At 43.4% G+C, this 23,962-nt stretch overlaps 4 protein-coding genes across 5 annotated transcripts; 2 read left to right on the forward strand and 2 right to left on the reverse strand.

Annotated features, from left to right (window-relative positions):
- The first annotated feature begins 102 nt into the window (after positions 1-102).
- LOC106576599 (uncharacterized) lies at positions 103-4,171 on the forward strand. The gene is made up of 4 exons (XM_014153844.3): positions 103-260; positions 1,026-1,823; positions 1,964-1,996; positions 3,453-4,171. Exons 1-4 carry the CDS (start codon positions 245-247, stop codon positions 3,500-3,502), a joined length of 897 nt encoding a protein of 298 aa, XP_014009319.2. The 5' UTR covers positions 103-244; the 3' UTR covers positions 3,503-4,171.
- LOC106576590 (tRNA N6-adenosine threonylcarbamoyltransferase) lies at positions 2,363-9,490 on the reverse strand. 2 transcript variants are annotated; one of them, XM_014153830.3, is made up of 12 exons: positions 9,356-9,490; positions 8,747-8,866; positions 8,522-8,641; positions 8,246-8,421; positions 7,539-7,634; positions 7,221-7,270; positions 7,046-7,124; positions 6,797-6,862; positions 6,526-6,616; positions 6,300-6,375; positions 6,009-6,107; positions 2,363-5,390 (listed from the first exon to the last, which is right to left on the reverse strand). In XM_014153830.3, the coding sequence occupies exons 2-12, from the start codon at positions 8,859-8,861 to the stop codon at positions 5,351-5,353; spliced, it is 1,008 nt and encodes a 335-aa protein (XP_014009305.1). In that variant the 5' UTR covers positions 8,862-8,866; positions 9,356-9,490; the 3' UTR covers positions 2,363-5,350. The 2 variants fall into 2 exon arrangements, with proteins under 2 accessions (XP_014009305.1, XP_045556082.1); XM_045700126.2 differs by lacking the exon at positions 6,797-6,862.
- Positions 9,491-9,652: 162 nt separating this feature from the next.
- Positions 9,653-14,584, forward strand: apex1 (APEX nuclease (multifunctional DNA repair enzyme) 1). Its single transcript, NM_001141755.1, is given in 5 exon segments — positions 9,653-9,716; positions 10,116-10,256; positions 10,404-10,570; positions 12,447-12,639; positions 12,755-14,584. Coding segments are annotated over 4 exon segments (939 nt in total). The 5' UTR covers positions 9,653-9,716; positions 10,116-10,192; the 3' UTR covers positions 13,270-14,584.
- On the reverse strand, positions 14,141-23,932 carry LOC106576585 (uncharacterized). The gene is made up of 9 exons (XM_014153821.3): positions 23,595-23,932; positions 21,788-21,984; positions 21,008-21,106; positions 20,786-20,881; positions 20,548-20,658; positions 20,286-20,409; positions 19,060-20,185; positions 16,949-17,001; positions 14,141-16,785 (listed from the first exon to the last, which is right to left on the reverse strand). Exons 1-9 carry the CDS (start codon positions 23,626-23,628, stop codon positions 15,536-15,538), a joined length of 3,090 nt encoding a protein of 1,029 aa, XP_014009296.3. The 5' UTR covers positions 23,629-23,932; the 3' UTR covers positions 14,141-15,535.
- Between the last annotated feature and the right edge of the window lie 30 nt (positions 23,933-23,962).

Raw genomic sequence — 23,962 nt, forward strand, 5'->3', positions numbered from 1 at the left:
ATTAATATTATTAATCACTAAGACAGGGTATATTATTATAACCCTTTCTGCAAAGGGTTTGAGGGCGGGAAAACTATTTGATTAACATCCCTCCTCTATTCGCGCTTCAATATCCGGCAAAGTTGAACGGTGACGGTCATTTCCACCTCCGACAGTTTCCGTGTGGCCACAATCAAGACACCCGCTGTAAACAAACTTTCAGTAACGGTTTAATTCCAGAAGAAGTACATTTAAACAAAAAGATATGCATATCAAAACAGGTGAGTTTTGGGTACCGGCATCTATTAGCACATTACTTTGTTACTTTCTACTTTGCCAACGTTAGCAAAACGTTCTGAAATGAATACTCCCGGTCCGGTGCGTTGGAGCCGGGGTGTTATGAAACTTATCTAACGTAATGTTAGCTAGCTAGCCAGGAAATTGTTTATTGTTCCAATGCATACTTGAAGACTAACGGTAGATTGTATGGCCTTATTATAATACCCACTGCTTAGTTATGTTACTATTTTAAATAAATTACGTTTCAGGTTAGCTGACGTTGGGTACTGTTAACGTTACATACACGTTGCTTTTCTGTTTATTAGCAGACTAGCTAGCTAGTTAGCAAGAGGTTGGTTGGCAAGGCAGTTCGATAAGGTTATAACGTTAGTTACATAGCTATTTCCTCATATGACATACAACTTGAATAAAATTGGTAACTAGCTAGCTAGTTACAAGTAATTTAAGTGTCATAAAATTTGCCACTGGATTTTCTTTCTGGATTCAGCTTAATCGGTAGCTAGCTAGGCCAACCGTGGCGTGCATTCTAGCTCTGCGTAGCTATGTGGCTAGCTAACGTTAGCTAGCCAGTTAACCTCAAGCCCCAACAAAACCCAACACAAGTTAAGATGGGTACTTTGACAGTTAACTAGTTCATAATTTCACCAATAAACCATAACATAAATGCGTAGTTTAAACTGTTCCCATTTTTTTTTAAATTATTAGGGGATTCTAACGATCTTCCTTTGCCTTATATCTAACTTTAGGTACATGGGAGGCCAACACAGTGTGCGAGTCCGACACCCTGTGTGATCCTGCTGGCCTTGTGTCCTCCACCAACCCAGAGGCGCACATTGGCAACCGCCGCCTATCACCTGGGTCTGGCAACTGTGGTGGAGGTGGAGGCTGCCCAACTGGGGTTGACCAGCAGCCCTGCCAAGCTTCACCCCAGGCCCTCGAGGGCAACCTGAACGGACCCGCCCATGTACATGCCTTCACCTACCGTAGAGACAGAGATCGTAGAGGCCAGCACAAAGGCCGTGGCCCTCGCAGAGAGGGGCCCAGGGGGGCAGGGCGTGTAGCAGATAGGCCCCCGAAGCCGAGCCAGAAGGAGAGGTGGGTGGAGGACAGCCTGTCTCTACTCAAGCACCCACCTGCTTTTCCAGTGCAGGACAGCCCTGCCAAGCTGCAGCCAACCATCAGCTATGCCTCGAAGGTGAAGTCAGGGGCTGTGGGTGGAGTGCTGGAGGAGGAGGGCCGCCCAGCCATCGGTGTCCTGCTGCAGAACCAGTGGGGACTTAGTTTCATCAGTGAGGTCCTCCAAGCCACAGAGGGGTCAGTTCCCTGCCCTGCCCCTGTAGCACCACCTCAGCTCACATTTGGAGGTGAAACCGCCAACCCAACACAAGAGAGGCATCACACAGTCCAGGCCAGTGGTGAAATCCCAGTTCCTGTCACTACCTCAATCTCTATTGACCAGTACAGAGAGGAGGAAGCAAAGATCAATGGGAAGCTGCTTCTCACCTGTCGCCATCTAAAGGAGGCTCTGCGCTATCACACAATAGGTAAGGGCTGATGTGGTTGAGACCTCAATAATACATTAATGTATTATAAATGTTATTTTTCTGTTGCATCTGTCATAAAATTGTGGTCGACGTTATATGCATCATAGTATGAATCCTAACTATACCCTGTTCATTTTTAGAATGGAATGTCACCTGCAACAAACAGAAAGAAGGTGAGATGATCATCAGGAAGGTCCATTAGAATTTGGCCTGGATTCTCCATTCTCCACGCTGGGCATTAGAATCTCTGAAGCAGGGCTCATAATTTAAAGGATTTTAAGATGTTTTCAGACCTCTAAAGTAGTCTAATGTTAAGAGAATATCCCATGACATCAGTGGTGTAAATTCAATTTAGCTATATGCCTCCATCCCAAATTAATAGAAAATATGGTCACCCAAATAGGCCAGGAAATGAAATGGTGCTCATCTTTTCCATTCATTTGGAATTGTGGCGTATAGCTGGATATACACAACCACTGTCGGGGACATGGTTTCATCTTGACATTACTTTTGAGGTTGGGGGAAAAAATGGACGAATGTTACTTCAAAAATTAAATTCTCTTTAATGGTTTGATTTGGTAAACGTTGATATTTTATTATCCCACCATAATGCGTAAAAACACCCAATAATACAAGATGGTTTAAACACAGATGGAACGATGAGACTGATATATAAATGTGAAGGATCCGCTTGGACTACTGACTCATTTGTTCCAATTTGAAACGACGGGCTGTGGTCTCTTGGTTTAGTTATAAAACTCTTTGGTTTAAACGCGTAGAAGAATAAGTTCAATGCGTGCAGTGCAGTGAAGAACAATCTCCTGTAGTTTCTGTCTTTGAGGGCACAGTCATTGAATTTCAGGTTGTTTCTCAATTCCAAGGTATTTATTTATGTTATCACTATCAACTGATTCCCCGTTGCTCTTCGGGGGGGGGGTTCTTCATATTTTTTTTAAATCAATTGCCATCTTAATTTTTCTTAATGTTTATTTTTTAAGGGAGTTGTCTGAGCATCACTGGATGAATTTGGATGTTTCTCTGTCAAGACCTTCAGGGGAGGCTTGATATGATTTTAAGGAATCCCACCAGCCGAGTGTCGTCCGCATATTTAAAGAATCCATGGGCTGGGCCAGAGGCTTGGCAACTGTTACTGTATAGTGGACACAGTATCGGTGATTGTACGCAACCTTACAGGGCTCCCTTGTTAACCTTTCTAGATGAAGAGATGGCAGGGTTAAATCTCACCTGACTACGGTTTACAAGGAATCTGATAATCCAACAGCTTCTCAATAAGTAGATGGTGTTGAAAGCGCTACTGAAATCAATTAACACAATTTTCACGCGCTGTGTTTGTGGTTATTCAGCATGATCAGTAGGTACGGTAGGCAAATTGTTTTGGATCTAGGAGAGTTCCTACTAGTGACATCATTAAAACTTGCTGCATCTCATCTGCAAAAACATTTGTATCATGTACCCTACTGGTTCTAAAGGAAGGATACAACTTGAGATTTTTTTTATCTAGTGGGTTTCCCTTTTCAGAAGTCCTTACAATCTAGCCCTTAGGGGCTGCAGCATGAGAGGTTTGACAATGCTGCCTGTCACTAAATGCTGTCTTATTTTCTGTTTCAGATCCCAATAAGGTAGTTTGGTATAAGAACTCCCTGGACCAGCCAGCCTAGTGACGCATGGACCTGTCTGCCACAACACACACACACACACACACACACTCAGGTCGATGTCTTTACACAAAGCCACACTGAGACACTTTGGACTAACTCCTTGATGAGATCCACAACTAGGGACTTTTCTAACGCCTTCAAAGGCCTGCCTTAATGAGTTGGACCTGGAGTTCCTATCAGCTCAAAATGATTGGTTTTAATGTCGTGTTGAGCTGGTCTTTTAACAATCTTAAGAGCTGTCATTTTATTGTGAGGAACTGCAGTTTTATCAGACATTTTCTGTTTTGTCCTCTTGTGAGGGATCCGTCAAGCACTTTCTAATCTGTTGTGACCAATCCTTGGTACGCCTACCCTACCAGGTGTTTATTTTTTCACAAATTTGAAAATGTTATACCTGCTTATTTCACTGTATTTTACACGGGACAGATGTGTAATCATGTCTCCAGTTTACAGGGGTGCAGACAGCACAATAAGAACGCACCCTTCCCCTGTCTGATCCTAATGCTGGTTTGTTTTTTTGTACCCTGATTGGGTGAATGTTACTCATGAATCCATATGATTACTCATGATCACACTAGCTCAATTTTTATGATTTGAAATTTTAAATATAGAAAAAATACACTGGAGGACAAGTGAACAGTATTGCATAATAAAATTGAATGAACTTGACATGCCCCATGGTCTTACTGGTAATGCTCATCATTTTAACATACGATACATAAAACCCACAGCATTATTTGCTTTGTTAATAAGGACAAGTATAAAATGTATTTACCTTTAAGTAAACTGAGGGCTTGACTCTATCCTTGTCGCTGAAGTTCAGCACGATTGACATGTAAAGGTTATTTCCAATTTAGCCGACATGCAGTGCTGGTAACGCAGAACATTGCCTTTCAATTTCTATGGCGCTGAACTACTGAATAAAGCCGACAACTTGATTGTGATCCTTGGACAACTTGATTGGATAAATGCTCAGTGGGTGGAGGGGAAAAATCTGTTGCGTCTTGAGTTCCAAACTTGCCTAACTTTCTGCCTGAACAGCTTTAAATATGTGGGGAAAAGGCATAGTGCCCTCACCTCTGCTGGTGCAATGCACTGGGCTAGGAAGATCACAGGTTCTGATCTCCATCCTTGAAAAAGGTACATTTCAGCGTAATGCACATTTTTATTTAATGTTAAGCCAATATTGCCACCTGTCGATGATTTAAATGGTTTGATAATCCAGATCTGTTTAGTTGTAAGAAATCTAGCTACATTACAACGCATCACTGACTCTCAGCAGGTGGTCGGGAAGATCTGATCACTTCTATTAATCGTATACACTTCTCAAAAAATATGGGCGCAATCAGAATGTTGACAAGATCAGGAAACGTTAACACCAGGTATAAACGTGGCTATATTGTGGACTAGGGGCTGGATTAAATCTGTATCGCGGAAGATCTGCATTATATTGAAATTTAAAGGCGTAGTTCGCGGTGACTTCATTCACGGTAAACGCTGCATATGTTGGCTCAATCAGAAATGACTTATTTTAATGCGGATCTTCTGCGATACGGATTGAATCCAGCGCTAGAGAAAGCAAAAACAAATCGAAAGATAAAGGTGTTTTCTCCAAATGCGGGAACATTGCCTTTACATTTTAATCGCGCTATAACGCAGATTTTCTGCAGTCCGGATTTAATCTAGGCCTAAAATACTAATGCACGTGGCTAAAAACTGTTGTGTTGAGAGGTTCAGAACAATAGAAGTGAGGCATAGAATATTTCTACATTCTTTCCCTCCATCATGACACAATGCATACAATCCAGGTAAAGGGAAGGTGGGTGCAGGCTGTTGGGTAGTGAGCTGTCAATCTCTCCAGGTCACCTCCACTTCATCTGTTCTGTACCTGCCAACAACAATGTTTCTCTTGTCACTGGATGACAGCACAATATGGTAGACCTGTTGTCAAAAATATCCAGTTAACATCTCAATACACTTTCAGAAAATAGACAAGAACTTCCTGTAACATTTTAGCTAACAATTTTATGTAAAGGGAGTCACTGTACAATAGAATGAAAGGTAATCATTGTACTGTACAATATGAAAATCACTGTACTGTATAATAGAATATGATCAAAGGGAATCACTGTACAATAGAATATAATGAAAGGGAATCACTGTACAATAGAATATAATGAAAGGGAATCACTGTACAATACAATATAATGAAAGGGAATCACTGTACAATAGAATATGATGAAAGGGAATCACTGTACTGTACAATATAATAAAAGGGAATCACTGTACAATAGAATATAATGAAAGGGAATCACTGTACAATAGAATATAATGAAAGGGAATCACTGTACAATAGAATATAATGAAAGGGAATCACTGTACTGTACAATAGAATATAATGAAAGGGAATCACTGTACAATAGAATATAATGAAAGGGAATCACTGTACTGTACAATAGAATATAATGAAAGGGAATAATTTGAGTTGCAGATATAGTGGAATTACCTTTGAGTGATCCAAGAGTCTGACAGCTCAGTCGTCTGACCGGACCGGAACATCTCCCAGCCAGCCTGTGCAATCATTGCTCCGTTATCGATACAAAAGCTGTGACACAACAAAACAGAATATCACATTTTAATAACAGAAGGATGTACAAAGTTAAAGTACATTATGAAATTAGCATCAACATATGCCATTTTACTTGTATTAGTTCATAAATAATAAAGGTAAGCATTGAATGTCTTAGATACACTTGTCAGATCCCTTGTATTGAAAACATAGTATGTAGAGCCTTACCTCTCATCTGTAGCAAAGAGCTTTGCACCTCTCTCCTTGCACATGACTCCCATCATCTCCTGCAGACGCAGATTACCTACAGAGCAAAACCCTCATCAGCATTCCTGAAGGGTTGTGTTTGAGGTGTGCCTGTCCATAATGAGGTCAGCCAGATTTACATCTTATGTGTTTTAATGAATTACATTGGAAAGTCCACAACCCCCACAATGAAGTACAATTGACTTACAGCCAACGCCTCCAACGATGAGCACTTCCTGGGAGCTGCAGTGAGCCATGGCCCTCTCTGTGATCTCCACCAGCATGGAAAACAGGGTCTCCTACAGGACACACAAGTAGTGAACGGATCATTACATAGTGGTGTGCTCTGCCACCTCTCAGACAGTGAATGATGCCACCATGTAGCCGCCATCATTCTGAAGGGGAAGGGTGTTGCCGCGCCGATGCAGGAAACAGGCTGACAACAATGCACTGGGGCAGTTTATTGCTTTTGTCCTGACCTGTAGGGAGAAGCACAGGTCTTCTGCTGTACACTGATTACATTTCAACATCTTCCCAGCTGCTTCCTGAAAGAAAAGGGACAAATATGAACACATCAAACACGCACCCCTTATTATTACCACAGTCCATCTAACTATCACAAAAACCCTGTCTCTCCCCTACAATGCAATGTAACCCAATGCAACGCAACCCAATGCAATGCAACTCAATGCAGAACTTTATTCCCACTTAAAGGCTCTGCATCTTACCTCGATATAGGATAAAATCCCAGAGAATGACACATCCATCCCCTTCACTGTGTATGGAAGCTCCACATACTGTGTACCCCTGACAAAACAAACAGGAAATCAATGGTGTAAATATATACACATATGAAAACATCTACTGGCCGACAGCAATTCCAAAGAAAACACATGTACTCACTTCTTGGCCATCTGCTCAATGTTGTACCCAGGGCTGGGATCATTGGAAATCTGAGCACAAACCATTTTTATTCATGAGAAAGTGTAAAAACAATTTATACAAGGTATAGTCCAAGTCCACAATAAATCTTAAAAATGATGTTGCTATCTCGCTTTAAAAACAAGATGCATGAAAAGAGGAGCAAATTGAAAATGATATTCAGAAACTCTTGTAAGACGATGGAAGTGGACTACATGTTTCAGCATGTAGTCTTTATAGGAGCATTACTTAATCAGGTTCGTTTCAGTTTAGTCCCCTGAAGAGCCATGCAGAACTCACCTTTATCACCCTAGCAAACCTGTCCAGGCAGTTGCCCACTGCAATGTCGATGGTCTCACCAAATATCCTGTAGCGCCGCTCAGAGTATGCAATCACCTTCATGAGGAAACATTGCATTAGAGCACAACTAAACCCAAAAAACCTCAGTTGAGACAGGTATGAGTGCTAACTAAGGGGAAACCCTAAGAACTCTCAAGTTGCCTCCCGGGTGGCGCAGTGGTCTAAGGCACTGCACCACCAGAGATTCTGGGTTCGAGCCCAGGCTCTGCCGCAGCCGGCCGCGACCGGGAGGCTCATGGGGCGACGCACAATTGGCCCAACGTCATCCGGGTTAGGGAGGGTTTGGCCGGCAGGGATATCCTTGTCTCATCGCGCACTAGCGACTCCTGTGGCGGGTCGGGCGCAGTGCACGCTGACCAGGTCGCTAGGTGTATGGTGTTTCCTCCGACACATTGGTGCGGCTGGCTTCTGGGTTGGATGTGCGTTGTGTTAAGAAGCTGGTTGGGTTGTGTTTCGGAAGACGCATGGCTCTCGACCTTCACCTCTCCCAAGTCCGTACGGGAGTTGCAGTGATGAGACAAGACAGTAACTACTACCAATTGGATACCACGAAAAAGGGTTAAACATTTTTTTTTTTTAAATAAAGAACCCTCAAGTTGTGCGGGACATCCCAAATCTGTCTTAGTAAGTATGTATGGGTGACTGACCTGTGTGTTACCCCCACTGACATAGAGCACAGTGGGGTTATTGGCTTGAGTGATGAGGCGGCCCATCTCAATGTGGCCAATACAGTGGTTGACACCCAGGAGAGGCTTCCCCCACAGCTGGGCCACTGTGCGTGCCACCAGAGCCACCGTCACCAAGGGGGCACCCATCCCTGGTCCTGCGGTAAATAATATCATGTTGGTGAAAACTGAATGGTACTACAGGTCAGAAAAGGCCATTTCAGCTTTATAGGAATCAGTGACATAGGAGTTCCTGACCCTTTGTGTATGCCACGCAATCAACGTCAGCAGGCTTCAGCCCTGCCTCCTCCAGCGCCTCCTTCAGAACTGTTAGGATGACACTGCGGTGATGTCTGGCTGTCTCACTAGGCAGGAACCCTGGGATGGAGAGTTAGTCTGTTACTGCAACTACACACATGAGCATTAGGACAAATGCAATCGTTCAGTTGTCATTTGAGTCTACTTTGAGTTCAACCAACTTGCCTTGACCAGGGGGTGTAATGTAGGTGTGTCTGGGGTTTGAGAGTACTTCCCCATCCCTCACAATGCCCACACCAATCTTGTTGGCACTGCCCTCAAATCCAATCACTACAGTCATGACAGCTAGAGAGGTTGAGGGAGATGGAGAATTATATTGTTATGAATAAAATAAAAACTTGTGCACATTGAAAGAATGTCGTAAATGTCATAGCTAGTGGTCTTGTGTGCATCTGAAAAAAATATATGTTCAGAGTGCGATGCCATAGCTACAAATACCAGAAACAGTTGCATACATCAGTTCATACAAGAATAAACAGTGCAATGTCAACGACTAAAAAGTACAGGTGTTGTTTTACTTATTCTTCAAAAGCAATACGAAAAGTAGAACATAAGCACTAGAATATAGATACCAAAACAGGGTCATGTTTGGTTAAAACTATTAGAAGCATGATTAGTTAGCTAACACTCGGGTTGCACACCAGGTGGCGATCTAGATCTACCATCAATTATTCATTTCACATGCCAAAAGCGAAGGCACATTAAGAGCCAATTTCACGTGTTTTAAATGAAAAACATCATTTCAGATGAGAAAGCAAAAAGTTTAATTCGAACCTTTCAGTTGCTGAGTATTTCGGGTTTCAGACAGCACTCTAGGCAGTGAGGACCCATAACAAGAGGTAGTTTGATGATTTTCTTACAGAATTGTATCTTTCAAGGTATTGTATTAACCAAAACAAATTGGAAGCTAATTGTAGACATTTAATGTTTGACGTAAACAAATACATAACATGCATAAAGAGCTGATTCCTGGTGCGTTCACGGATTCAGAGGAAAATCACATCAGGCATAATATAGGGCAGCCTAACAGCACATGCGTGTCTGTGTGACAATGTTCCTCAAAACCCACTGCTTTGTTTTGGAGGAGTGACTGCGCGAGTGTGACACGGTTGATCCTTTGTTGTGAAAAAGCAAAGTAAGAATAGTTTGGGTTCTCTCTAGTTCAATTCTTAATTTGCAAAGAAGTAGTAGTAGCAACATTAGTTGCATTCATTTTCTGCCTGATTGCTCGTGCACATTTCCCCCATTTATTCAGACTCGATCTTCATTCGACATGGATTGAGCCATAGGCCGCACATAAAGTTATGTATATGTCCTAGCTAACTAGCTTTTTATCAAAGATTCGCCTGTTTTTGCAGTAGTTACAGAATTGTTAAATGGATATGTAATGCAGTAATGTAAACATCTATCACATCTGGCGTACAAACTAGTAGCTATTGTGGCAGTAGCTGATGAGCTAAGCGTCGCTATAGTATTTGCTAAATTGGCTGCTATAAATAAAGCTAATAACTAGATAATGTTTTTCTTTTCCCAGCGGCGGCGCGTGTGTACTGTGTGTGCGTGCGTGTTGTGTGTCTTCGGGGCGTGTGTGGGATAACAACGAGTGCAAGTATGTCGAAAAGAGCAAAGAAAAATGAGCAGGAGGCTGGAGATGGTGACCATGACAACGGCACAGGTGAGACGTCTAGTCAATTAATGTTTCCTGTTTTTTGCGATATGTATCTTACTTACAGTATGTCTGAAGCAGAACAGAATAAAAATGAAAAGAACATACTGTTACATCAGTGTCATTACCCCTCCTGTTTTCTCTGTCACCTTACAGCTCCCGCTGCCAAGAAAGGAAAGAAGGTCAAGGAACCAGAGGCCCCCATTCTGTACAGTGACCCTCCTGATAAGATGAACAGCAAAGATGGTCGTGCTGCTAACATGAAGATCACCTCCTGGAATGTGGATGGGCTCAGAGCTTGGGTCAAGAAGAAGGGCCTTGATGTGAGTTTGGGAACCAGAGTCCAAAGCTGCATGACGACTTGGCATTGCGCTAGAAATAAAATTGTATTAGTCACGTGTGCCAAATACAACAGGTGTAGACCTTAAATTGAAATGCTTACTTACAAGCCCCTAACCAACAATGCAGTTTAAAAAATAGGAATAAGAAATAAAAATAACATAGTTAAAGAGCAGCAATAAAATAACAATAGCGAGATTATATACAGGGGTACTGGTACAGAGTCAATGTGTAGGGGCACCGGTTAGTCGAGGGGGCACCGGTTAGTAGAACTATAGTGCATAGAAGAGTAGTAATGTAGTAACCAGTTTAAATCGGGTACGTTTTTTATCCGGCCGTGAAAATACTGCCCCCTAGCCCAGACAGGTTAATACTGCCCCCTAGCCCAGACAGGTTAATGTAACCACATTGTCCGATTTCAAAAAGGCTTTACAGCGAAAGCAAATCATTAGATTGTTAGGAGAGTACATAGACAAAAATAACCACACAGCCATTTTCCAAGCAAGGAGATATGTCACAAAAACCCAAAACACAGCTAAATGAAGCACTAACCTTTGACGATCTTCATCAGATGACACTCCTAGGACATCATGTTACACAATACATGTATGTTTTGTTCGATAAAGTTCATATTTATATCCAAAAACAGCATTTTACATTGGCGCGTGATGTTCAGAAAATGTATTCCCACCAAAAACTTCCGGTGAATGAGCACATCAATTTACAAAAATACTCATCATAAACGTTGACAAAATACATCAATTATTTTAAGAATTATAGATACAGTACTCCTTGATGCAACCGCTGTGTCAGATTTTAAAATAGCTTTTCGGTGAAAGCATATTTTTCAATATTCTGAGTACATAGCTCGCCATCAAAGCAAGCTATACAGACACCTGCCAAGTTCTGGGGTCACCTAAACTCAGAATTAGTATTAGAAATATTCTCTTACCTTTGCTGATGTTCGTCAGAATGCACTCCCAGGACTGCTACTTCCACAAGAAATGTTGTTTTTGTTCGAAATAATACATATTTATGTCCAAATACCTCCATTTTGTTCGTGCGTTAAGGTCACTATCCAAAGGCATAATGCGCGAGCGTAATTCGAAACACGAAAAGTCAAAATGTTCCATTACCGTTAGTAGAAGCATGTCAAACGTTGTTTACAATCAATCTTTATGGTATTTTTAACGTAAAAATGTGATAATATTCCAACCGGACAATAGCGTATTCATTCCAGAAGAAAAAGGAGGGGCATGCTATCGGGCTCACACATCACCAAGTCCTTGGTCCTCAGGCAGTCCACTCATTGACTGAGCTCCTATTCTCTGCCCGGTTACAGGAGAATGATGAAAAAAAAACTTTCTGAAGGCTTTTGACAGCCAATGGAAGCCTTAGGAAGTGCAACGTGACCCCACACACACTGTAGTTTCGATAGGGATTCAAAAGAACTACAATTCTCAGATCTCCCACTTTTTGCCTGCCATATTAGTTCTGTTATACTCACAGACATCATTCAAACAGTTTTAGAAACTTCAGTGTTTTCTATCCAAATCTACTAATAATATGCATATTATAGTTTCTGGGCCAGAGTAGTAACCAGTTTAATTTGGGTACTTTTTTCATCCGGCAGTGAAAATACTGCCCCCTAAACTTTAAGAAGTTAACTACATATGTGAAATAAGTCCACGCACTATAGTTATGCAATGCATGAGATTTAAACATTGAGTGTCTATGAACTTCTGTTAAATACCATTGTCTGGTTCATTAATCTGCACAGTGGCTGCACCTTTTAAACACTGATAAATGGCAGTGCAATGTGAAGGAGCTGACTGGTTATTTTCCCTCTCTCTTGCCCAGTGGGTGCGTGACGAGGCCCCGGATGTGCTGTGCCTGCAGGAGACGAAGTGCGCTGAGAAGTCCCTTCCTGATGAAATCACCTCCATGCCCGAGTTCCCCCACAAGTACTGGGCTGGCTCCGATGAGAAGGAGGGCTATAGTGGGGTAGCTATGCTGTGCAAGACTGAGCCCCTCAAAGTAACCTATGGCATTGGTGAGTGAATGGCTGATCCTGGTTACTCTAGTTGGCTGTGAACGTCTTAACTTTACTCATTCAGACTTCTCTCCAGGTGTCCTAGTTAACCTGCCTATCCCCAATCTGTCTGCAGGTAAAGAGGAGCATGATAAGGAGGGCCGTGTTATCACTGCTGAGTTCCCCACCTTCTTCCTGGTCACCGCCTACGTGCCCAACTCTGGCCGAGGCCTGGTGCGCCTGGACTATCGCAAGACCTGGGACGTGGAGTTCAAGGCCTACCTGAGCGACCTGGACAAGCGCAAGCCCCTGGTGCTGTGTGGCGATCTGAACGTAGCCCATGAGGAGATCGACCTGAAGAACTCCAAAGGCAACAAAAAAAACGCAGGCTTCACAGCAGAGGAGCGTGAGGGCTTCAATCAGCTGCTGGCTGCAGGCTTCACCGACAGCTTCCGCGAGCTGTACCCCGAGCAGGCCAACGCTTACACCTTCTGGACCTACATGATGAACTCTCGGTCTAAGAACGTAGGCTGGCGTCTGGACTACTTTGTGCTGTCCTCTGCTCTACTGCCAGGCCTTTGCGATAGCAAGATCCGCAACCAAGCTATGGGTAGTGACCACTGCCCCATCACTCTACACATGGTTGTGTAGATCAGTCTGGCCAAAGTGCTGGATCAATTGTTTCCCAGTTCAATAGTTTTGGCAGTGTGGCCATGCATTGTTTTCTCATGTTAAATGTGACCTAGGTGGCGGACCTCAGATGAAGTCATGGCATTCCTAACTACTGAAACTAATCTGTATGCCGGTGTGCACACTCAACATGAGTGAAACATCAGAACCTGGAAACACGTTGCTACTGAAACAGATTCTCAAATGAGTTTACTTTCACCTCAAATCTTAAATTTGATAAACTAGTCACAATTGTCCTGTCACCTATTTGAAGTGACTATTCAATACTGTCCTTTACTTTTCCACCCACACAATGCACTCCTAAGTGACATCTGGTAACAAATTGCATAATCCCTGCAAGTCCTCTGAGGCATTGTGTTCTTTAACCATGTGAATCTGGTGTTGGTGCTAAATAACTGCTAGTCTGTCATTGAAACATTGCTCGCTCCTTTGAAGGGAATGTGAGTCCTATTTTGTTAATGAATATTATATATAATGGTAATGAAGTCATTACCATTGAGTGAATATTGATCAATTAAATCATGGTACAGATTTAGCATGCAAACATTCAGACCCAGATTGATGGCCAGTGTTAAGATTGTCAAATGGTTCAACCTCTGCAAAGCTGATATGAGACCAATGTCAGTGGAATCTCACCCCTTACTGCCAATGTCCAGAGCAATGTTTCTAAGACATGCCTGTTTTGTAAAAAAAATCCAAAATAGAATCCTAAACCATAGCATAAGTTTATAGATGATAAATGTACCCATGCATCTAACAAAGTTTAGTTTTAAGTATGCTTGAGTTTGCTTTTTTTTTTAAATGAGGTTTTCATTACAGAAGACAGTAACAATTTGTATTGTTCATCGAAGTCTTTTCATTAAACTCATTTGAGCTACAACTATGAAAATACAATGTACTATACATATGAAATGCATTTTAGCAGAAGGACACGAGGCACAATTCTTTTAGTACTTCTACATTATTATAATTAGCCAAAAACAACATTTTGTCCGGGATTAATTGCAGCCAGCGCTCTACAGATTTAATCCAGGCCAAAGTTGTGTCACATGAGTGATTCAGCTCACAGAAGAGCTGTATGTGCCTTGATGAGTAACAATGACACAGTATTTATCATTATTTCAGCTGAGGAAAGTCAGAAAGAATTCAAATGCATTTCATGAATCCTTAGATTAGGAATTATCACTAATATACTGAACAAAAATATAAACAACGTGTAATCATGTTTCATGTGCCGAAATAAAAAAATCCCAGGTATGTTTCACACTCACAAAAAGCTTATTTCTCTCAATTTTCTTGCACAAAATTGTTTACGTCCATGTTAGGGAACATTTCTACTTTGCCAAAATAATATATCCACCTGACAGGTGTGACATATCAAGAAGCTGATTAAACAGCATGATCATTATTTAACCAGGCACATCAGTTAATTAAGAGCAAATTCTTATTTTAAAATGATGGCCAAACTCTCCCCTAATCCCGGAAGACGCTGGGCCAATTGTCCGCCGCCCTATGGGACTCCCGATCACGGCCGGTTGTGATCGAACCAGGGTCTGTAGAGACGCCTCTAGCACTGAGATGCTGTGCCACTCGGGAGCCTAAGGATCTGATGGGAGCTCACAGGTGCACCTTGTGCTGGGGACCATAAAAGGCCACTTTAAAATGTGCAGTTTTGTCACAACACAATGCCACAGATGAGGCGTCAAGTTGAGGGAACATGCAATTGGTATGCTGACTGCAGGAATGTCCACCAGAGCTGTTGGTGGTCTCACAACCGCAGACCACGTGTAACCACGACAGCCCAGGACCTCCATATCCGGCTTCTTCACCTGCGGGATCATCTGAGACCAGCCACCCACAGCTGATGAAACGGAGGAGTATTTCTGTCTGTAATTAAGCCCTTTTGAGAGGAAAAACTCATTCTGACTGGCTGGGCCTGGCTCCCCAGTGGGTGGGCCTGGGAGGGCTTAGGCCCACCCATGGCTGCACCCCTGCCCATTCATGTGAAATCCATAGATTATGGCCTAATGAATTTATTTCAATTGAATGATTTCCTTATATGAAGTGTAAGTCACTTAAATCTTTGAATTTGTTGCATATTGAATTTATATTTTTATTCAGTATTTATATTTTAACACTCCTGGTTGTCTACACAGTCGACAGCTAACTCACCATTACATTCTACCAAATCAATTGACTGAAGTCTGGACAGAGACACAATCATGCCTCAGCAAATCTTAGTGGCATGAGTCTGCTGGTGCATCTTGAGGTGATATGACTGTTTGAAACCTTTCCCACACTCTGAACACAGGTAGGGTTTCTCTCCTGTGTGGGTTCTCAGGTGTCTCTTTAGACGGTTGGCGCTGAGAAAGCTCTTGTCACAATGGGTGCAGGAGTAAGGACGTACCCCTGTGTGGTAGCGCAGGTGAATGGTCAGGTAGCAGGACTGGGTGAACTGCTTCCCGCAGTGGGAGCACTGGAACGGCTTGTGGCCCGTGTGGAAGCGCTCATGCTTTAGAAGCTCCGCATGGGAGAAAAACCCTTTGCCACAATCGGAGCACAGGAACGGTCTCTCCCCCGAGTGGGTTAGCTCGTGCCTGGTCAGTGTGGCCTTGTACACAAAGGTCTTGTCGCACTGCGAGCAGCTGAACACGTTCTCCCTGGTGTGGCAGCGTTCGTGTTTCTTCATGTTCCTCTCCCTCTTGAAGCTCTTCCCGCAGAATGAGCACATGAAAGGCATTTCTTCGGAGTGGATCTTCATGTGACTTACCAGCCCTCCCTTGTAGAGGAAACCCTTTCCACACTGCTTGCACTGGTGTGGCCTCTCTTTCAGGTGGGTGCGCTGGTGTGCGGTCAGAGCAGCCTTGTAGGCAAAGTTCTTGCCACAGCTGCAGACATGCAACCTCTCCTCTTGGTGTGTGAGCAGGTGCCTGTTAAGGTACGTACTACTGCTGAATCCCAAGTCACACCTTGGGCATTTGTAAGAGAGCTCATCCTCGGTGGCGTTGTCCGTGTGAGTCCGGAGGTGTCTTACCAGCGCAGACTTCCAGGAGAACCGCCGGTCGCATTCCGAACACCGATACACACCGTTCTCCATGTGGTTCTTCTTGTGCTCTGTGTACGCTGACAAGGACTTGAAGTTCTGCCCACAGATCAGACAGTCATGCTTGCGCCCATCCTTGTGTGTCTGTTTGTGCCTCTCTAGTGACTGCTTGAAGGAGAAGCGCCGTCCGCACTGAGGGCACACGTACGGGCGCTCGCCGGTGTGGACGCGCCGATGGTATTTCAGTAAGGACTGAAACTTGTAGCTGCTGTTACAGTCTGGGCAATCATAGCGTCCAGCTTGGCCTGTTTGGTGCGGAGCGGACTGAGCATCTTCCTGCGCTTCCCCCGAGTGGTTCGTCTCAATGTGCTGCTGGACGGACGCCTCGTCTGAGTTGACGAATGAGCACTCGGGACAGGAGAATGGACACCACCCTGAAGGACCAACAAAGTAAAAGTGAAAACCTGATGGATTCAATAAGGGCAGGATACAAACAATTGTTTAAGCAATGTATGTAACAAAATAATACATGTAGGTAACCACTCAACAAACCTAACAATTACACACTTATGCAAACTGATAAGGTAATACATGCACCTGTGTCTCCTTCCTTTGTTGAGACCACTGGTGAGCCATAGGAGTGTTCCTCACTGTTGAAGATAAACAAGTAGGTAGAGGGCAATTCCAAGGTAACAGAGTGACACAGACTCAGATTTTTCACTTTAAAATGAATGTCAAACAAAAATGATTGCAAAGTTAAACAAACCATACAACTATGCACAAGGACAACATTGAACAATTTCCACAGAGAATTTTACAAGGATACATTTACTTGAAAAACAGTAGTTTGGTAACAGAATGACAGTTTGTGCTGTTCGTGTTGTCTGTTACCAAACTTAGTTTTTTGTTTGACATATTTTAAAGTAAAAAAAAAATTTGAAGTCTCAGTGTCGCTCTGTTACCGTGGAATTGCCCGCCTAGAGCATTAATGCCATGAGATGACAGTTAAGTTACATCTTATTTTTCACTTAAAATACCAAACTTACAGTGCCTTGCGAAAGTATTCGGCCCCCTTGAACTTTGACCTTTTGCCACATTTCAGGCTTCAAACAAAGATATAAAACTGTAATTTTTTGTGAAGAATCAACAACAAGTGGGACACAATCATGAAGTGGAACGAAATTTATTGGATATTTCAAACTTTTTTAACAAATAAAAAACGGAAAAATTGGGCATGCAAAATTATTCAGCCCCCTTAAGTTAATACTTTGTAGCGCCACGTTTTGCTGCGAATACAGCTGTAAGTCGCTTGGGGTATGTCTCTATCAGTTTTGCACATCGAGAGACTGAAATTTTTGCCCATTCCTCCTTGCAAAACAGCTCGAGCCCAGTGAGGTTGGATGGAGAGCGTTTGTGAACAGCAGTTTTCAGTTCTTTCCACAGATTCTCGATTGGATTCAGGTCTGGACTTTGACTTGGCCATTCTAACACCTGGATATGTTTATTTGTGAACCATTCCATTGTAGATTTTGCTTTATGTTTTGGATCATTGTCTTGTTGGAAGACAAATCTCCGTCCCAGTCTCAGGTCTTTTGCAGACTCCATCAGGTTTTCTTCCAGAATGGTCCTGTATTTGGCTCCATCCATCTTCCCATCAATTTTAACCATCTTCCCTGCCCCTGCTGAAGAAAAGCAGGCCCAAACCATGATGCTGCCACCACCATGTTTGACAGTGGGGATGGTGTGTTCAGGGTGATGAGCTGTGTTGCTTTTACGCCAAACATAACGTTTTGCATTGTTGCCAAAAAGTTAGATTTTGGTTTCATCTGACCAGAGCACCTTCTTCCACATGTTTGGTGTGTCTCCCAGGTGGCTAGTGGCAAACTTTAAACAACACTTTTTATGGATATCTTTAAGAAATGGCTTTCTTCTTGCCACTCTTCCATAAAGGCCAGATTTGTGCAGTATACGACTGATTGTTGTCCTATGGACAGAGTCTCCCACCTCAGCTGTAGATCTCTGCAGTTCATCCAGAGTGATCATGGGCCTCTTGGCTGCATCTCTGATCAGTCTTCTCCTTGTATGAGCTGAAAGTTTAGAGGGACGGCCGGGTCTTCGTAGATTTGCAGTGGTCTGATACTCCTTCCATTTCAATATTATCGCTTGCACAGTGCTCCTTGGGATGTTTAAATCTTGGGAAATCTTTTTGTATCCAAATCTGGCTTTAAACTTCTCCACAACAGTATCTCGGACCTGCCTGGTGTGTTCCTTGTTCTTCATGATGCTCTCTGCGCTTTAAACGTACCTCTGAGACTATCACAGAGCAGGTGCATTTATACGGAGACTTGATTACACACAGGTGGATTCTATTTATCATCATTAGTCATTTAGGTCAACATTGGATCATTCAGAGATCCTCACTGAACTTCTGGAGAGAGTTTGCTGCACTGAAAGTAAAGGGGCTGAATAATTTTGCACGGCCAATTTTTCAGTTTTTTATTTGTTAAAAAAGTTTGAAATATACAATAAATTTTGTTCCACTTCATAATTGTGTCCCACTTGTTGTTGATTCTTCACAAAAAATTACAGTTTTATATCTTTATGTTTGAAGCCTGAAATGTGGCAAAAGGTCGAAAAGTTCAAGGGGGCCGAATACTTTCGCAAGGCACTGTATTTAACCTTAAACTGTCTGCATCCATCTACTTTACCTCTTAAAATGCAATGGTGTGAAACCCTGGGGGTTCATCAAGCTTCCACCCATCATCCTCTTTGGGGTGGCAACCTTTCCCTTGAGCTTCTGCAGGTTCACCATCTGCACCTTCAAGGTCGGTTTCGTTTTCCTACCACTGGTACGGACCTTGACAAGTGTTACGACCTTGTCCAGAAGTCCAGGCACCAACACTGCAGGCTCAGACGAAGTGGACTGACCATCTCCTTCCTGTTGTTTGTGATCCGCTCCTTCCTGTGGATTGTGACAGGATTTCCCTCCATCCTCCAACACCAGGTCTGTTTCAGGGGGCTCAATAGCCACCTCTCCTACAATCTCTTTAATCCCTATATCATCTTTCTCAGACTTCAGGCTTTTTGTAAGTTCCTGCGTTTTGACCTCAGTGCCCTCTGTGTGAGCCTTCAGGTGTCTCACCATGGCCGATGCCCAGTTGAACTTCCTGTGGCACTGTGAGCACTGGTAAGCGCCTTCTTCCATATGACTCTTCTTGTGCTCTGTGCGGGCTGACAAGGACTGAAAGGTCTCCCCACAGATCAAGCAGTCGTAAACGCGCCCATCCTTATGTGTCTGTTTGTGCCTGTCCAGAGACTGCCTGAAGGAGAAACACCGTCCGCACAGATTGCACACATACGGGCGCTCTCCTGTATGGATGACCTGATGGGCTATTAGTGCAGAGGCAAACTTGAAGCTCTTCTCACAGACTGAGCAGATGTGGGGCCCAGAGGATGTTTGGTGATGGGAGGATGCTGGGTCATCCTCGGCTTCTTCTAGATGCGAGTTGCTCTCCAAGCCCCTCTCTTCATGGTCCTCCATCACTTTCTCCTCTTCCTCCACTTCTTCAGCAGACGTTTTTTTAGGCTCTTCTTCCTTGTCCTCCATGGTCTGCCCTTCATCATCGTTCCCATCCTCCACCTCCTGACTCAAACCTAATTCAACCTCTTCATAATCTGTCAGAGTTACAATTTCCACCTCGAAGTCATCAACAAACTCCTGCGAGGGTTCTGACTGGTTGTGACAGCTGGTCTGCTCAGTGCTGATCACCGTTCTACTGTGTGGCGGGATGGAGAGAGAGGACAGGATGCAGTCGCCCATGGCGCAGGGGGGTACTGTTCAAAGAGAAGATGCTACAATTAAAGTCAATCCATTTGGATGAATGACACGTGCAGTTTTAAAATATGATGCATACTTTTACTACGTGTCACCCACCATGTTGCTCCAAATGTCCAAGACGTTTATGGTGCTGAAGCAGACTCTTCAGATCTGCTGGATGAGATATAACATGGGCACAATCATCCAAGACTGAGGGGGCAGTACCGAGCCATGCTATTGTCTGGGGGATAGATCAAATAATAGATATGTATCTACTGAATATTCCACTTCACATGGTTCCTTACACAGTTTAATTAATCTGGTACAGCACAATGATTATTAAACAGTAGGTGTGAATGGAAGGTATTCTTTCCCTCACCTGTGTGAGGTCAGGGGTCGGTAACAGTTGAAACAATCTGGACAGGAACTCCCACAGTAGAGTCTGCAGCTCGATGTCATATTGTGGTCCATACTCCACTGGGAATATCTCCTGAGGGACAGATGAGGAAGAAAAATCATGTGGAGGGGTTAATATACAGGTAAATGCAATGCAAAACACTTTACTTCATTGACCTGTAAATCCAATGCAAGAGGACATGTGTTCTGTGAAGTCTCACTGTGAAAAAATGCTCTCTCTCATCAGGGTCTTTAAGCAGGGTCTGGACCAGCTCCAGAAAATGAGTCTCTGACTCCTCCACCTCTGTGTCACTTACCTGTAGGATACATCAAATAAGGACACATTTGTCCAACACACAGTTTATCTATAGCAGTGCATTTCACTCCACAGTTATTCCAGTCTACTCCTCCAGGAAGAAGGTACTCTTTGAAGATCAACTTACATCATTACTGACGTGGGTAAGTGGTTGAATCATGTACAGCTGGGTTAAGATGACCTGAGGTTCTACAGGATGCTCACTGCGACACAACTCCAGAATGTGCTGCAATAACACATACCCCATGCACCGTTATTCATTAGTTATATAGTTGTAGTACGTCAGACTGTTACCATGGTTACCCCATGGCTTTTCAGTCGGAAAAAGTCGCCCTAAAAAATATGCAGTAGTCTCTACAAGCCAGAATGTTGAATAAAATGATATTTACACTCAATTTACCGGTTGTCCATGCTTGTCCTTTTGGCAGTAGGAAATGAAGAGAACATCTCCTGACGCATTGCACATGATGCACAATATGCAAACAATAGCCGAACGTTGTCGACCGAAGCATGTCCCCTTCGCAATCAGCTGGAAGCGCATGCGATATACTGCAAATGAAAAGTTGTCAACGTTTGGCCATTGTTTAGATATTGTGCAAGTGTTTACGTCCCATGCATCAGTATTGAAAACATATACAGACCAGCGTCCTGAAAGTCGGGCTAATAACACTTCCCTGTGGATATTTTGTCACCAATTACCTCCGACGTAAGGATAAAAATCAACAGACAACAGGTAAAGTATGGCCAAATGAAGTTTATTCAACATTCTGACTTGTAAAGGGCCTGTTTTGAAAGTAGTGTGCCTAGACGAGACTAAATCTTCCACTCTTGGATTCTAAAAGGAATCCTAATACAATAGGGGTCTATCCATGCTTCTACACTCACTCATTAACGTTGTAACACTCACCCTTGCTCGCAATCCCAAAATAAGTTGGGCCCTGTGCCTATAGATCAGCAACTCTGGGACCATCTCTGTCACCAGGGAGACAAACTCTGCCAGCATTGCATAATTCATGGCATCTCGCTGTTGCACCACCTGCCATATGGACGCTGACATAAGCTGAATGGGTGGAACCAAGAGGCAGAGGGAGAGGAGAGGGAGACCTAAAACAGCATGGAAAAATTAATAATAAGGGTGCAATCAGACAGAACGTCAAACGCATACACTGTATATATATATATGTATGTGGACACCCCTTCAAATTAGTGGATTTGGCTATTTCAGCTACACCAGTTGCTGACAGATGTATAAAATCTAGCACACGGCCATGCAATCTTCAGACAAACAATTTTCAGTAGAATAGCCTTCCTGAAGAGCTCAGTGACTTTCAACGTGGCACCGTCATAGAATGGAAACTTTCCAACAAGTCAGTTCTTCAAATTTCTGCCCTGCTAGAGCTGCCCCAGTCAACTGTAAGTGTTGTTATTGTGAAGTGGAAACTCTGGGAGCAACAACAGCTCGGCCACACAAGAACGAGACCGTCGAGTGCTGAAGCGCATAGCTCGTACAATTTGTCGGTCCTTGGTTGCAAAACTCACTATAGAGTTTCAAACTGCCTCTGGAAGCAATGTCAGCACAAGAACTGTTTGTTGGGAGCTTCGTGAAATGGGTTTCCATGGCTGAGCAGCTGCACACAAGCCTAAGGTCACCATGCGCAATGCCAAGCGTCAGCTGGAGTGGTGTAAAGCTTGCCGCCACTGGACTCTGGAGCGTTCTCTGGAATGATGAATCACGCTTCACCATCTGGTAGTCCAACAACGAATCTGGGTTTGGCGGAGTCCAGGAGAACACTACCTGCCCAAATGCAGTGTCAACTATAAAGTTTGGTGGAGGAGGAATAATGGTCTAGGGTTGTTTTTCATGGTTCAGGCTCAGCCCCTTAATTCCAGTGAAGGGACATCTTAACACTGAAAGCATTCAATGACATTCTAGACAATTCTGTCCTTTCAACTTTGTGGCAAACGTTTGGGGAAGGACCTTTCCTGTTTCAGCATGACAATGCCCCCGTGCACAAAGCGAGATCCATAGAGAAATGGTTTGTCGAGATCGGTCTGTAAGAACTTGACTAGCCTGCACTGAGCCCTGACCTCAACGAACACCTCTGGGATGAATTGGAACGCCGACTGTGAGCCAGGCCTAATCGCCCAACATCAGTGCCCGACCTCACTAATGCTCGTGGCTAAATGGAAGCCAGTCCCCGCAGCAATTTTCCAACCTCTAGTGGAAAGCCTTCACAGGATGTCTAGTGGAGGCTGTTATAGCAGCAAAGGGGGGGGACCAACTCCATATTAATGCCCATGACTTTTCAATGAGATGTTCGACGAGCAGGTGTCCAAACTTTGTCATGTGTTGTACCTTCATTGGCGTGGAAAGAGTATTTCAAAAGAACATTGTAAACAATTTTGAAATCAATCTGCAACATAGCTAGTGCATTATCTGAAATTGTTAAATAACGTTTCACAACAGTCTTGTGTAATTGAATGTAGCTTATGCATCTTAATTATGGGTACTGGGGCATATTCAGTGGAGAAAATGTTCATAATTGTTGTAGAAATATACGAGTACTGCTTGTGTCCAGTGGACTTCATTTTTGACTGCAAACAAGCTGTGAACATGGTGTCTTGCTGAACATACCCCACAATAACTCAAGTAGCAAAAATAGTATATGCAGCGGCTGGAATATTTGCATGGTCATTTATTAGATATCGCCTACCTGCATTGTCCGCTGCCGAAAATTCCGAGTCCATTTTGTCGCGTGAGCCAAATGCTGACTGTTGTCACAAAAGTTAGATGGAAGATCCCATTAGACGACGGGATTTAATGCATCGGTTCCTTCCTGAACGCTGCATATTGTAGCAAATAATGTTGTGTACACTACGTTTGCTTTGTCTACGAATGTTTTACTAATATAATTGTAAACCAGTTAATAACATGCTTATAGCCATGAACGACAAGCAATCCGGAAGTGATCCTGGAATTACTGCGCGTCACAACGGGTACTGTCATCGGAAATGCATCGGATAGTTCACCAAGTTATGATTCAACCGGCATCCAACAGATCTTCTGCACAAAGCTACTCAA

This window comes from Salmo salar, chromosome 17 (genome assembly GCF_965601325.2).
Source record: "Salmo salar chromosome 17, fSalSal1, whole genome shotgun sequence".
Classification (NCBI taxonomy): Eukaryota; Metazoa; Chordata; class Actinopteri; order Salmoniformes; family Salmonidae; genus Salmo; species Salmo salar.